The sequence below is a fragment of the Cyprinodon variegatus genome, unplaced genomic scaffold (assembly GCF_000732505.1).
Source record: "Cyprinodon variegatus isolate N-32 unplaced genomic scaffold, C_variegatus-1.0 Scaffold548, whole genome shotgun sequence".
NCBI classification, from domain to species: Eukaryota; Metazoa; Chordata; class Actinopteri; order Cyprinodontiformes; family Cyprinodontidae; genus Cyprinodon; species Cyprinodon variegatus.
Genome location: NW_015151001.1, coordinates 496854 through 511570, shown reverse-complemented (window position 1 = coordinate 511570; position 14717 = coordinate 496854). Strand labels below are relative to the sequence as shown.

The 14717-nt window shown below is 37.2% G+C and overlaps 1 protein-coding gene across 1 annotated transcript in view; it reads right to left on the bottom strand.

Moving 5' to 3' along the window:
* Positions 1–13494, bottom strand: part of LOC107095452 — a 20497-nt gene extending 7003 nt beyond the window's left edge. Inside the window, exons 1-9 of the mRNA XM_015391567.1 lie at positions 13426–13494; positions 13273–13335; positions 13105–13182; positions 4940–4999; positions 4785–4838; positions 3155–3226; positions 2673–2750; positions 2395–2448; positions 1806–1847 (exon numbers count right to left, since the gene is read on the bottom strand). Coding sequence (XP_015247053.1) covers positions 1806–1847; positions 2395–2448; positions 2673–2750; positions 3155–3226; positions 4785–4838; positions 4940–4999; positions 13105–13182; positions 13273–13326 — 492 coding nt within the window. The 5' untranslated portion in view covers positions 13327–13335; positions 13426–13494. The remainder of the gene's footprint in view (positions 1–1805; positions 1848–2394; positions 2449–2672; positions 2751–3154; positions 3227–4784; positions 4839–4939; positions 5000–13104; positions 13183–13272; positions 13336–13425) is intronic.
* Positions 13495–14717: the final 1223 nt, after the last annotated feature.

The window sequence follows — 14717 nt, the reverse complement described above, 5'->3', positions numbered from 1 at the left end:
TTATTTGATGGCCTTTGTGGCAGGGATAGAGATCCATATTTTATGTCACACACAGAGTATACATCTAGATAGATAGATGTTGCAGTATCTATAACAACCCAAACACACAGGATTTCAGAATGAGACATCCCCAGTTATTAATTTCATATACTCACCAGATCTGAATGCCCTGTTAAAAAACTTCACATCACGTTCCCCCCTGATGTCATTTACATTTAGTTGCAATAAATGCAAAACTCTCTGCAGGTTCTTGTCTTTGTCATCCGCTCTATTCAGCTGGCTTTTGAAACACACGGCGAGAAGGTGGGGGCGGATGGGGAGGGTTACGGGGGCGAGAAACGCAAAAGTAACGCAATAGTTACTTTTACTAGTAACTAGTTACTTTTATTGTGGAGTAACTCAGTAACTCAGTTACTTTTTGGGAGAAGTAACTAGTAACTATAACTAATTACTTTTTCAGAGTAACGTGCCCAACACTGGTAATGAGTGGGTAATAGAGAAGCTGCAGAGGGCTGTGTTAAATTACGACTCTGCTTCCTGGTCGGCATTCTGCATCAATTTCTTGCATAAATCTGATAAGCAGCCCCACAAGCATTAATGAATAAGTCTTCCAGCTAATCTCATGTTGGAATAACCTAAATAAAGTATCAAAAACAAATATTGTGTGGTGTGCTCATGTCATTCAATTCAACTTCTGAAGTAAAAGGTTGTTTTGTGGATCAATTTTTCAATTACAATGTGATTAATTACAGACCTTGAGATTGGCTATTAACATTTTTAAGTCCCACTGCTAAGAAAATAAAAATGTCACCAAATTCCAGGCAGTTCTGTTGCTCAAGTGTTTTTTTATACACAATCCTGTTGTTTCGGGTTGAGTAAAAGTTTAAAGGCCTTTAACCACAGCGTTGAACTCATGGTGGCTTTAGGCAATAGTTTTAGGATTTTGTGCCAAAAAGGCCACTTCAGAGTTCATACATTCCCAGTTTAATAAGTTCAAAATCTCACTACAGTGGCTGATGTTTTTTTTTTAATTTTTTTTTTTTTTATAGAAAGTAACTACCTACAGATATTTGTATAATTTGGCTCAATCCTGTCTTTATGCAACCTTAATACAGAACATTAACTTTATGCTTTTAAAATTTGGAGGAAGAAAAACTCAAAAAATCTCAACTGACAGTCTAGTTTTTCCTGCTATACTGTGAAACATAATTATAGCTTTAAATGAGATAGAATGGGACATCAGTCTTCAAGGCATGCAAAGGAGAAAAAAACTTGCCAACAGGACATAGCTGGAACATTACAGGAACAACTTGTATTGACATCATCAGAATGGGGTTAAGGTAGGACACGATGATTGTGCAAGCAAAATGGTAGAATACAATTCTTTAATTGATAATGTTTTAGTAATGTGCCACAGTGCCCATTCAAAGCACAGTTTATATAAACTGAGTGTTAGAGTATGTCCACTTTATGACAAAAGCATTTTTTTTGTTTTGAGTTTTTTTCTTAGAGCAGGGCAGGTTATATAATTACAGTCAACTGCCAGGAAAGTACATTTCAGCTTGCAGGAAACTTGAGAGTTGGGTGTGAGCTGAGGCAGAAATTATTTCATGTCCATGTCAATTTGCAGTAAGAGTTTAGAATCTCATTTGTATCTGCTGCTTTATTTATATTTTTTCCACCGCATTTGATTTCATTCTATAAGATGAAATCCCTTAAAACCTGAATAAGTTTTCAAAGCAAATGTAGAGACCATCATCCTGGTTAACAGCTGCTTTATAACTTCCACTGTCTGGACTACAAACCTGAGGCTGGGGCTGAGTGTCAGATGATTGATTTTCAGATTCCTGTAGAGAACAACATGATTGATACAATGCAGGATAAAGAAGTGATTCGTTAAAAAAGATAAAACATCAAACTAAAAGAAATAGAAAAAAAGCTAACTTCAATTGTGTTTCTTCAGCAGAATTGGGCTTGAAAATGTAACAAAATCAAAATGGTGTGATGTGTTCCATCAGTTAGCAGCATTCTGATGCTCATCTTAAGGTTTTAATGTGGGAGAAAACACCAACTTAATCAGGAGAAAATGTTAAAGCTAGCCTAGCACTGCTTTAGCATCAGCACGGCATTACTGCAACTGGAATCTCACACGGTAAGTTATAGATGCTAGATTCTTCTTTAAAAAAAAAAAAGGGAAATAGCCATTTATGATGACAGTAATACAGTTTTACAGCAGTTTTACACACAGAGTCACCTCTACACCTTATACGATTAATCAAATCTAAAAGCCTGGAAAAAAATTATCATTAATGTCGATCCTGTATCATCTTAAACACTAGACCCAAGTTCTGCTTGCAAGGCAAAATATCAAAAACTAATGCAGCTTAACTTTACCTTGGATCCAGACGCAAAAAATGACTTGGGAAGTATCCTCTTTATAATGAAAGTCTGAAAGGGAAAGATGAGTTCAAATGTTGCTTTTACTACATGGATGTTCTGCAATACTGTCGTACATTTGGGGTGTTTGCTATTGGCAATGAAGATTCAACCTGACGAAATACTTTTACTTTAGACAATGTAGAAAGAGTCCTATAAATTGTTTCAAGATTTTTTAAAGACAAAATATAAAAGACAAAAATGGACCAGAGTAGAAAATTTGTATGGTGACCAACCTTATTCTTTTTTCTTGCAACTTCTGTTGGCTGATTAACCCCCTCATTTATTGCCTCGGCATCTGCATACCAAATGGTCTGAAAACAATATTGTGTGAGGGTGAAAAAACAAATCTAAATCATTTGCAAATTATTGAAAATATATTCTGAATTTTCACTAAGCTTTATTAATTAATCACCACAATTACCCACTCACATTTGAATCAAGCAAAAAATAAAATAAAATAAAATCCCCTAAAAACTGACATTATCTTTAACCTCATGGAAAGCACTGATCTTCAACATACACACAGACCAAAAAACCCACTAACATCATGGAACATACTATTGCTTCAAATAACATCATCAGGTTACAGGATCACCGGATCACATGCTTAGCATTGCTGATGTGATTCATCAGACTATTTTTACATCCGAGGGTTTATCTAATCTTAATCTACGATTCTTCCTAGGTAAGTAGCCCCCCCCCCCCGATGTCTTACATGTCTCTCTATAGCACTGTCGTCCAAACTGTCAGAGCTGCTGGAGTTCTCACTGTGTATAGCTCGCTCAACCTGATGAGTGAGAATAAATAGCAAGTAAACATCGGCTCCATGGGGTAGGAAGTAGAAACAAACAGAATGTTAGTTAATATCTGTACACACATTCCGACTCAAGACACGGGTACTGCTTTCTGCTTGCAGATAAAGCTAAGCACTGTGAGGAAGTTCAATATTTTTTTCCAGTCATTTCCAAAAAGGAAACATTATCAGAGGGAATTAATTGTCATTTTGAAGGTTTCGACTTAGAGACAATTTAAAAAAAAAAAGTTCAGTCATTCAAAAAAATGAAAATGTATATTTTTTTTTTACGAAAACTGTTTTAATACCTTAATTACATCACGGCCGTATTATCGTTGCCTCAATTATAATAAACCCTATAGATGTACATAACCTCAAAGAGGAAGAGGCATTGCTATAGAAGCTGTTTTTCACAGAGTGCCATTTACAAGAATAATCATAGAAAGGGGAATTAAAGGAGAAAGTGTTGCGGCCTTGTGATGAGAGTTACGTAAAATAAATTAGAGTAGCAAGGTACTGAGGCTGCAGTCCGTGCCTTTTTGTAGGATTCCTTTTTACATGTAGGAATCCTACACATAGGCTATAAGCTTCTCATCTTGTCCAAGGACTGTTACTAAGTGGATCAAAGTCATCCTTTTGAGTTAAATTAAAATCTAAATTTTAATTTGGAAATAGAGTTTCCAGAGTTCCCTGTTGCTTCGAGTCCAGTGTCAAGTTCCCACAATTAGAGCAAGATTTTATCTGCTGGTGATGGCCCATGTTGATTTTGGAAGTTCGGAATGAATGCTGTCATCTGCCAGGAAATTTTTGAGGAGTCCTTGCTTCCTTCTGTTAACAAAAGCCTTATGGTTTTCAGGGCAGTTTCCTGGCCAGTCTAATACGGTGTGGACAGGTGCCAAGTCCTGCTGGTAAATCAAATCGGCTTCTCCATAGAGAATCTAAATACTATTGTCAAGAGGAAGATTAGAGACACTTGAGCCAACAATGCAGATGCGCCGGAGGCTGCACTGAAATCGCCCTGGACTTCTTTACAACTAAGCAGTAAAACAGGTTGATCACCGGCTACTGAGTTCAAAGAGACAGGGATAATTTAGTTTCTATAATCAAAATTCCCAGAAATAAAGCTTGAAATATTTTTTGTGGTTTATTTCCAATGAAACCATACAGCATATGGTCAATGTGACCGCTTCTAATATTTGCAAATCTTTATATATCTATTTATTTTTTTTCAAGTTTGTATTGTTGTGTATTGTTGTATGATTCTGTCTTTACTGTTGTTACTTTTTTTCTTGCTGCCCTTTTGGCCAGTTCACTCTTGAAAGAAATTGTAATCTCAATTAGTTTTTTTACCTAGGTACAAAAAAAATAGAAAAAAAGCATGTTTCATTTCCTGAAATGAGTGACCAAAAATGAACATTTTCAGCATCTTCCAAATTTTATGTTTACCTACAGATGGAGACAGAATAACTTTACAAAATGGCATAAAAACTTTAGAGATGTCTACATGATGTGTAAACAAAAGGCCTCTGAGGTCATTCATGGCTATATTTACCTCAGTCATGTTAGAAGGAGCAGATGAGTCAGTCTCACAAGCGTCATCGGTCACCTGTATCAACAATGGTTTGTTAAAAAATAGAAGGTCAAAATATCTGCCCCTTACAGTTTAAGAGAACAGGCACTTGGAATCTAACGTTCTCCATATCATACCTGCGTGTGTGACTTGAAGGGGTTGACCTTTTGCATCATCCCTTTAAACATGCCAGGGTTCTAGAAAAAAAACAAAAAGATGTTGGGGGGGGGGAAATAAAAGGTTTAATATTGGTTTTGTTTAAACAAAAAAGGAAGAAGACAAGGTGAATGGTTCACCTTTAAAAATCAGAGTTTGGCACCACCTAGTGGTGGTTGTTAAGAACAACGTCACACCTGTTAAAATTGGAGCAAAACTTCTTTTATAAAAATGTCCCCAATAAAGCTTCGTTATTAGCCCCCGGGGTTGCAAATTACCATTGTATTAAAATAAAAATGTAAAATATCACTGAAAGCAAACTAGAAAAGTTTAGTTGAGGTGGTTTAGGCAACTGTAAGTAAAGTTTTCTAGAAGACGTTTCACCTGTCATCCAAAAAGCTGCTTCAGTTCTAACTAGTGGTGGGGAGCACTGGGATTTATATACCCTAAGGGTAAAAAGAATTATGGGGGAAAAAGGGTGGCTCTGATCCCTCCTACTAGATTGGCGATGGGAGTCACCTGAGGGATGTTAACGGTCATTGAGGGGGTGGGGGTTCTGATGGGTCATTAACTCCATCAGAGTGGATTTCTGTGACATTCCTCTTTGCAGTGCAAGTCAGGTGAGGGCAAGTGAGAAGTGAATCTTCTGGGTATTGTGGCTAAAAGTCCTTTAAAAGTGACAGGTTATGTCTAATATCCCCCCCTCTGTTCAGAGATGTTTTTAAAGGTTAACAAAGATGGCCCCTATCCTAAACCATCTGTCTTTATTGGGCAGAATATTGACACTGCTGTCCTCAAATGAGTGCACTATAGCCTTCAGGTGCAGGTGAACGGCTAGGACACCTAAACGGGGGTTCAGTCCTTAGGAGGGTTAACTCCTCAGGACATGACTCGGCTTTTAAACTACACCTTAGGGCTAAAGGAGGCTCATGCACCTAAACATTAACCTACAGCCTCTTTGATGAGAAGCAAACCTAGAAACCTTCTTGTTCAGTTACTTAAACTAAACTTTTTAAGCTTGACCATGGCATGAATGACTGACAATCTTCACAGATATATTGCTGAAATCAAATAAATTCAACTTGTATTGATCCATTACACACATTGACAGGTTATTTTATTTCAAGTGTGTTTATTATCGTTCGTTTGCTTGCTTGTATTTGGATTATGGCTTAAAGCTAAAGCCAACTCCAAATAAAGTCTCAGAACACTATGTCAACAGTATGTATTCTTTTCGTCTTCAGAATGCCAACCTACTGTTACCACCACCCAGGGTTCTCAACCAATGCAGAGAGAAAGGCAAAAAGAAAAAAAAAACAATGATCTACACCACCGTTCACAAGTTTGGGGTCACATTGAAATGTCCTAATTTTTGAAGGAAAAGCACTGTGCTTTTCAATTAAGATAACGTTAAACTAGTCTTAACTTTAAAGAAATACATTCTATACATTGCTAATGTGGTAAATAACTATTCTAGCTGCAAATGTCTGGTTTTTGGTGCAATATCTACATAGGTGTATAGAGGCCCATTTCCAGCAACTATCACTCCAGTGTTCTAATGGTACAATGTGTTTGCTCATTGGCTCAGAAGGCTAATTGATAATTTGAAAATCCTTTTGCAATCATGTTCACACATCTGAAGACAGTTTAGCTTGTTACAGAAGCTACATAACTGACCTTCCTTTGAGCAGATTGAGTTTCTAGAGCATCACATTTGTGGGGTCAATTAAACGCTAAAATGGCCAGAAAAAGATAACTTTCATCTGAAACTCAACAGTCTATTCTTGTGCTTAGAAAATGAAGGCTATTCCATGTGATAAATTGCTAAGAAATTGAAGATTTCCTACAACGTTGTGTACTACTCCCTTCAGAGGACAGCACAAACCAGCTACTGTGGGTACTATTTAATGAAGATGCCAGTTGGGGACCTGTGAGCCGTCTGTTTCTCAAACTAGAGACTCTAATGTACTTATCTTTTTGCTCAGTTGTGCAACGCGGCCTCCCACTTCTTTTTCTACTCTGGTTAGAGCCTGTTTGTCTTCCATCATAATCACTTATAATTAGTGTTGCACCGATACCGATACCAGTATCGGATGGGGCCCCGATACTCCCCTAAAATGGTGGTATCGGTATCGGCGAGTACCAACAAATAGGGCACCGATACCATTTTGAGAGCCATAAGTTTATTCAACTATTGTCACCCACTCCTGGTAGGCAATGAAAAGTTCTACTTGATTCACTTTGTTTTAGATTTTTTCCTACTTCACAAAGGTAGGCAGCAGCTTGACAAAGCCATGATGGCAGTTATTTTACATTATTATGGTATCGGTATCGGCCGATACTGCTGAATGAAAAACTCAAAGGAATGAAAACTGAACTTGACAGGTCACTGAAATGCCTTTTCCCTTATCAATAACCTATTTGCAAGTTTTGCTTTTCAACTTTAAGGACGAGCAAACAAAAAAGCATCTTTAATATGTGGGCTTAAAGGGGACAAAAGTAAATACATTGATAAATCATGAATTAAATACATTCCAAGACCAACAGCAGCCAAGTAAATGTGCCTTTAAATAAATAAATGTAAAATTTAAATGTACTATCAAAGAAAAAGCACAGTTAAATTTGTCATTAAATTATCCTCACTTTTAAATGATATTAAATATTTTGATGCCATTTCTAAATTAAAATTTGTCGAATATACATAAATGCCATTTATTTATTTCAGAGTGGCTTGAATGAATGGTGAGAAATATGTCCAAACCACAAAGTAGACTAATCAAACTTGGGGAGATTTCGCGAATTCTACAGAGACTCATATAGGCTGCTTTACACAAAGAAGAACTTCTTCCTGGATTGCTTGAAATCTAAGGTCAATCTTTTTGCACATAGGTTGAGAAACAACTTCAAAAACATGTTGCTATTTGTTTACCAGATGTTGGCTGAGAAATTCCAGCCTCTATATTACTAGTTTGGTCTGAAATCTCTCTAACAAGTTCATGAAAGAGCTAGCCAGAGTTTGTCAGCGAGTCAGACTAATGCTGATCCTACCTGAAGTCTGGACTCTTCCTCCATTCTGGACCCTGATGAACTCTCTGTTCTCGCTTTTAACCCTTCATACTCTACAAGTGGTCAATAAAATGTCAGACATGGCACTGACAGACAACAAGCCCAATCCTCCCACTACACACACACTTCCATTAGGCTCTGTCATGCTTTGTTATGCAGAACAAATATAAAAGATGTTATTCTTATATTGACCTAATGTTATACACAAAGGGTATAAAAAACAAAACAAAAAAACAATACAATTTCCCTCTACGTATTTTGTGGCATTGCTTTTAGTTTGCATGGAGGTCCCCAGGCAGCCCACTTCCCTGTGACTCCCATCAGAATCCCCTCCAACTTCCTGCCACTGGAGTGACGAACTCCTTCTTCAGGGCGTGCATGTCTTCATTCATTTTTTAATTCATTCATTTTAATTGCAAAATGTTTATAGACTTTGGTTACAATCTTGGTTTAGTTACTACTTTAAGTCTTTCAGCTAAAGGCATGTTTAAGAGTATCTATACTCCAGTTAAAGATTAATCGATTACTAAATTAGTTGACAATTATTTCAGTTATCGATTAATCACGATTAATCCGACTAATTGTTTCATCCCTAAATGATTGAGCTTTTCTGTTCAGAGAACCCGCTTGCTTTAAGCAACTCACCTGCATTGCTAGATTTTATTTTTCTAAAGCAGCTTGTTAAAATCTTTTACAGATTATCTACGGGGCTTTGGTTAGACACGTTCTTCTGGCCAGTCAAGCACAGTGACAATACGGCATTTTTTTTGGCACTGTAGAAAGGTGCCAGTCCTGATGAGAGATAAAATCGGCATCTCCTTAAAAGCATATCAAGAGAAAGAAGCATGAAATGCTCTAAAATTTCCTTGTACAGATGCCATGATTTCTGACTTGATTAAAAACACAACTGAAACGTAGCAGGGGGCATGGCTGTGTAAACCATCTCAAACTGTGGAATCTTGACTTTTGACCTCAAAAACCTTGGTTTCTGTGTTCCTCTACTACATTACCAGTTTTAAGGTATGTGCCAATATTACCAGTTTTAAGGTATGTGCCTGTATCGTTTGGAAACTGCTGAACTTTTAGGTCATGCAGTTCGGTATATGTTTAAAAAGAAAAAAATCTTCCCCTATAGGTGCTCGCTCTATAGGTTCAGGTTGTATAAAGAAAGAGGAAGACAGTATCCCACACTTTTCCACTGTATTTAGCCCTTTCAGAGGGGGTGATAATATGTGTTCACTGCATCGGCTGCCCCATGAGACGCAAAGGCTGCTATATTGCATAACCCTGGCTACCACAAGAAGACAGACGGCAACAGCTTGGAGAAAGAAGGTTTCCCTTCGTGCGTTCAGCACGAAGACGGCAGCAGCCAGAGGAAGCAAAACACCTGATGGCGTATCGGCGGGAGAATCACCCAGCGCTATTTACAAAACTCAAGATAAAGTCTGTCCTGAATTTGTGTTACAGGAAAAACAAATAAAGTCATTCAACTATTTAACTTAAGTTCAATAATAGTTTGGGGGTAATCATTCAGCCGGCAATTTGTATGTCTTTGCATATAACAACCATAACAGTGCTCACAGCTCAAACATTCAGTAATGTTCTGACCTAAAAAAGCAAAGAACTCTGAAGGTCTAATCAAACAAGTTGAAGACAGTCTGAGCAAACAGAAAGATGTTGAAAAATCATTGAGGCTAAAGGATTGTAGCTCCTTTCCTAAACATCCCACTCCAACAACACTGTTTAACCTTGCAGCTCTGTGACAGACTGAGCTGATATTTATATGTAGAAGATAAAGTAAAACAATATTAAAAATGGAGGAAGATCAATTAAATCTTTACTTCACACCAGCTAACCTTAGAATTAGTGAAGCAAATACTGTATTATTGTGGTAGGCATCTTATTGATTGTGCTCTTCGAAACTTATCCACTGCACTTCGCGTTTCATCAGTTTACAGAAAAAGGTCAAAGGATCAAACCCTTTTGTAGCTGTAGCCACACATTCTGCACAATCATTGTCATACTTGTAATTTCTTTTGCTTCTTTGTGCCTGTAAAAATGTATTTAGGTGCCTAAAACAACAAAAAATTTTCACACTGGCACCTTCATTTTCTGTTATTACATCATGTTTTACTCACCCATATGAGTTTTGTGTCATTTGGAGCTGTTCTGAAGATATTCCGTGAGGTTATATCCAGGTAAGGTCTTCCTATGGGCAAATGACTTGAAGGCACAAACTAAACTGTTCATAATTTATTCTTTATGGTACGCCAGCATTCATAACATGTAGTCAAATTACTGTCCCCCAAACATCCTTGGTTATATTTTTTATATTAATATTTTTTTAAAACAAAGCGGCGCGTGTATGACGTCATCCGCGCGCCGGACTGGAGTCATAACAGGAAGCCCGGGCCACAGGCGGCTACGCTCTACCCCTCCTATTCATTCAGGTAGCTAATCTGAATCGTTCAATTCCATTTCGAGAGAGAGATCATCTGTGGTAGAAGCACTAGACATCTTCCAGGCATGTGAGTAAAACTAGCAGCAGTTCAGCGGACAGGATGAATGAATGGTAGCCGGTGCGTGCGGATGATGTCATACACATTCTGCCAAATATAAGACGGACATTGTAGTTTGGTTTAAAGAAAGCATTTTAGTTTTATTATAATTTTGTTTGTTTTACAGTTTGAAAAAATAGGAGTCTAAAGTTTGAAGAAATAGATAATTACACCATACAGTATGCCAACTGTCCCAAGGATGTGCATGACAAGGAAGGGCTATATATACTGCATGCATCGCTTTGGTAGTTAACATTGTAATACTTCTTGAGCTCCTTAAGTTATTTACTATCACAGGTAGATGCTTCGACTGGATAGTAAGTGTTTTGGGGCGGGTATGAATCAAGGAGGGCCCGCCCTCGCACGCCGACCCACCGGGCACATGCGCGGTATCACAGATTACCAGTCCGAGCCTGGCTACAACTAATGATTGTTTCACAAATCAATTAATCTATCCATTTTTCTTTTTTATTAATAATTGGATAGCCAAAGGTTCCTTAAAGAAGCATATTGACAGACAAAACTAATTTATTATCTTAAATGCAAAATTTTTATATATTTCTTTACGATTTTTATATAATTACTGCTCTAAGCGGGTTGCTCTGTCATCTTAAGGCATGTTTTGGAGTCTCGATTAATATATGTTGACAGTTATTTCAATAATCGATTAATCATGATTAAACCGAACAATTGTTTCAGCCCTACTGAAATAGTCTAGAGTTACAGGGATCAAGTAGTTCTAAGATCAAGCCATAGTTCCACAATAAGGGTTGGGCATCGATGGAATTCAAAGGATTCTGGTTCCTCTCGATTTAGAATCCTCTAAACAGATTTAAACATATCCAGTTCCTGATGCTTCAGGTACTTATGCTGTATAAAACAATTTTAGCATTTTATTTAACCGACTCAGAGCTGGCGGGAAGGAAACAGAGCAGCAGGAAGGTATCCCTGCATGATCTATATCCTCAGCAGTGAGGATTTACTTTGATGGAAGAGGAACAATTAGATGTCATCCTCAGTCATTTAATTTCATGACAAGAAAGAGATCCCACATAAAATAGTGCATGAAGTTATGCTAAAAATAATAACTTTGGCTGGTCGAGATTTGTGTACTTCATTCTATCCAGAATGCATAGGAAAGAAAGGGATCAATTTTCCCAGTTGTGCTATGAATACAGAGGGACACATTTCCCCAGGGTTTGGTGTTGTAAGGATGGCGGCTGGTCATTTCTTTCATAAACTCTTAAGTCACGTTTTTGAAAGCTTCTGCATAAATGGATGTTGCACACACACTCCTGTGGATTCTGACATGTCCATTTGGTGGACTGGGCACTGGAACTAAAAATAAAACATTTAACAATTCCAGGAGGATTTAAAGGTTAGGAGCAGTTCTGGCTGGTGCCCAACAACATTAATCATTTAAATTATTTCCCTCTTTCCCTTTTTTAATTCAGACATTTTAGAAATAGAGCTGTAATCATAATCCTATGTGATTTATTACAGTAAAACAGTAAAACAGCCTATGCCTAAACTCTACCCCTCCGGTGTCTTGATACATTTGTTGCCCAAAAAATACAATATTTACTTCCATTAGAAAAGTGCATCCAACTCCCAGAGAAAATCTTAATCCTTTTTCCACATTTGGTCCAGCAGAGAGCCTTCTGACCTCTTCCCTAGTTCAAGGGAAGAGGTCATATGTTTTGGATACATCTGTTCTGGCAGCTGTCAGTACAGATGACACAACTTTACCAAACAACTCTTGAGTGGACTCCGATTCACATTACTGCCATGGCTGCAGATATCACTGTTTGTGCTTACATTACACCTTTTCCTTATGCTCCACTATGCATTAATGTACTCCAGATAAGACTCTGAACAACCACCTCTAGAATAAATATCTTTTGTGGGTTACTAATTGCTGGCCAAAACAGGTTATCTCTTTTTTTAACAGTCTTCTGCAAAAAATGTATAATGCGACAAACTGAATTTTAGCGCTTTCATGAACAATAATTTGCAAATACATAATCACATGGTAATTTAAAGCCAAATATGAATTTGAAGTTTGTAACATTAAATAGAGACTTAGAATATTTTATTTATTAATTTGCAACTCTAGATACATTCAGTTACATCCTTTTTCAAAGAGGTTAAGAAAGATTGAATTAAGATGCTATAGCACCATCTTATGGTACTAAAAAATATTACACTGACTAAGCCGAGCAGCTGTAGTTCTCTCTCATGTAATTCATCTGGGAGATGATGCTGATGAGAGCCAGCTAAAAATGTGGTGCAAGTACCTAGATAAGCCATTTTGCTTTGTGTTGGGAAATTTGAATATTTATGTTTTTGCGTAACATATTTTGTGTTTCAAACATGAACCTGTTTAGACTGTTGCCTATTTAGATAGAGGGTTGGACTGTTATTTTTCTAAGAAGTATATTTACCAAAGTAACATATTTTCCTAGATCCCAGATCAGAAAAAAATATTAAAAAAATAATAATTCTTGGTTCTTTAGACAAACCTGCTTCTCTGGAACATTATTGTTGTCCGTCAGGCTTCCACTGCTGGACGACAGGTCACTGTTTAAAGATGGAGGGTCCTGGAGAGGAGATGGGAGTCAGAGAAAAGGAAACAAAACATAAGCAAAGATTACTTACCTACTCAATTTGGATTAGCAGAAAAAAAGTACCTTTGGCTGAAAAGATCTGAATGGGTTGATTTTTTGAATCATGCTCGTCATCATCCCTGGATTCTGGGGAAAATAATTTAAAAAAGGAGGCATCAGAAACTCTGCAGCAGACACAGAGATAACCTTGAAAAGACAGAGGAGTTTGGTGCTTACCTGTTTCTCTTGAAGGTCTCCATCAGGCTCTTGTATGTTTGAAGAATCAACTGGAGCTTCATGTTTTGGCTGCTCCAACAAAAAGATAGAAGGTAATTATAATAATATAAAAGATTAGGCTGTTTCCTAGAAATGCCTTAAAAAAGAAAAATAACCAATTACAGTAATGATTTCTGATCTTCTCTTACACCTGTCAAGGTATTCATGCACATAAACTAAGTCCACACCACCAGAGTTAAAACTACTTTTTAATTGCATTTCAGTGAGTTGAGGTGGAAGTTGAGAGTTCCCTCTAACTCTTTTGTTTAGCTAGTAGATAACTTTCATTTAAAAATCTCAGACACCATTTATTCAATTACCCCAATTAAAGTTTAAGTCGTTTCTGGGAACAAAAAAGAAAAAAAGAAAAAGTCTATGCTGAAGTGCTCCTGGAATAAAAGGGGTGTTAAAACGCTGGATGCAGATCATAAGAGTTTGGACTTCATGTTCATTACATCTGTAAAGATAGAACAAACAACTCAAATAAGCAAAATATTCTTTCTTCTGAGACTATCAGATCAAAAACATTAACAATGTTTGTGCCCGTACAGGTGAAAAGGCTTTCCGGTAAATTTAGTATCTAAATTCAAGACTACCAGGGCCAGCAAAGAATTTGCCAATAACTTTACTGAGAAAAAAAAAGAATGAAGAGGTAGTACCTCATAAATCTTGGTACCAAAGTTGTCTCCAATTAGTGGATATTGACAAAATTTGCTAATTTTACTACAAAACCCTGGAAGAAATCGTACATCAACTAAGCTCTTCCTCCTGTCATCTCAATGTTTTACCCACAGCTTTTCTTAAGAAAGCTATGTCTGTAATACATTTGATGTAACTCAAAATATAAACAGGTCCATTTCCTATCATGGCCTTAAAACAGCAATTATCAAACTGCTGCTACAAAAGCAGAACTTGGATAAGCTAAAACTGCAGAACTACAGGCCTATTTCAACACTTCCCCTGTTTTAAATCAGTTTGAAGATTTGAGAAGTTAAGCGCCATCGCTATTGATGGAGCACCCACAATGGTAAGTGAACAAAAAGGAATGACTCCATTAGTCACAAAGGAATAATCCTCTTGAGTCTAGATCCAAATGTCTTAATATTATGTCTTTGTATCGTACATCAAGAGAGTCTGTGAAGATGCCTTGAATTCATGGTGGAGATTACCATGCACCTGTCAGAGCTAAACACCAAGCTGCAAGGTCCCAACAGCTCATCAGATCTTTCAAGTGTGAAATACCGTATTTTCAC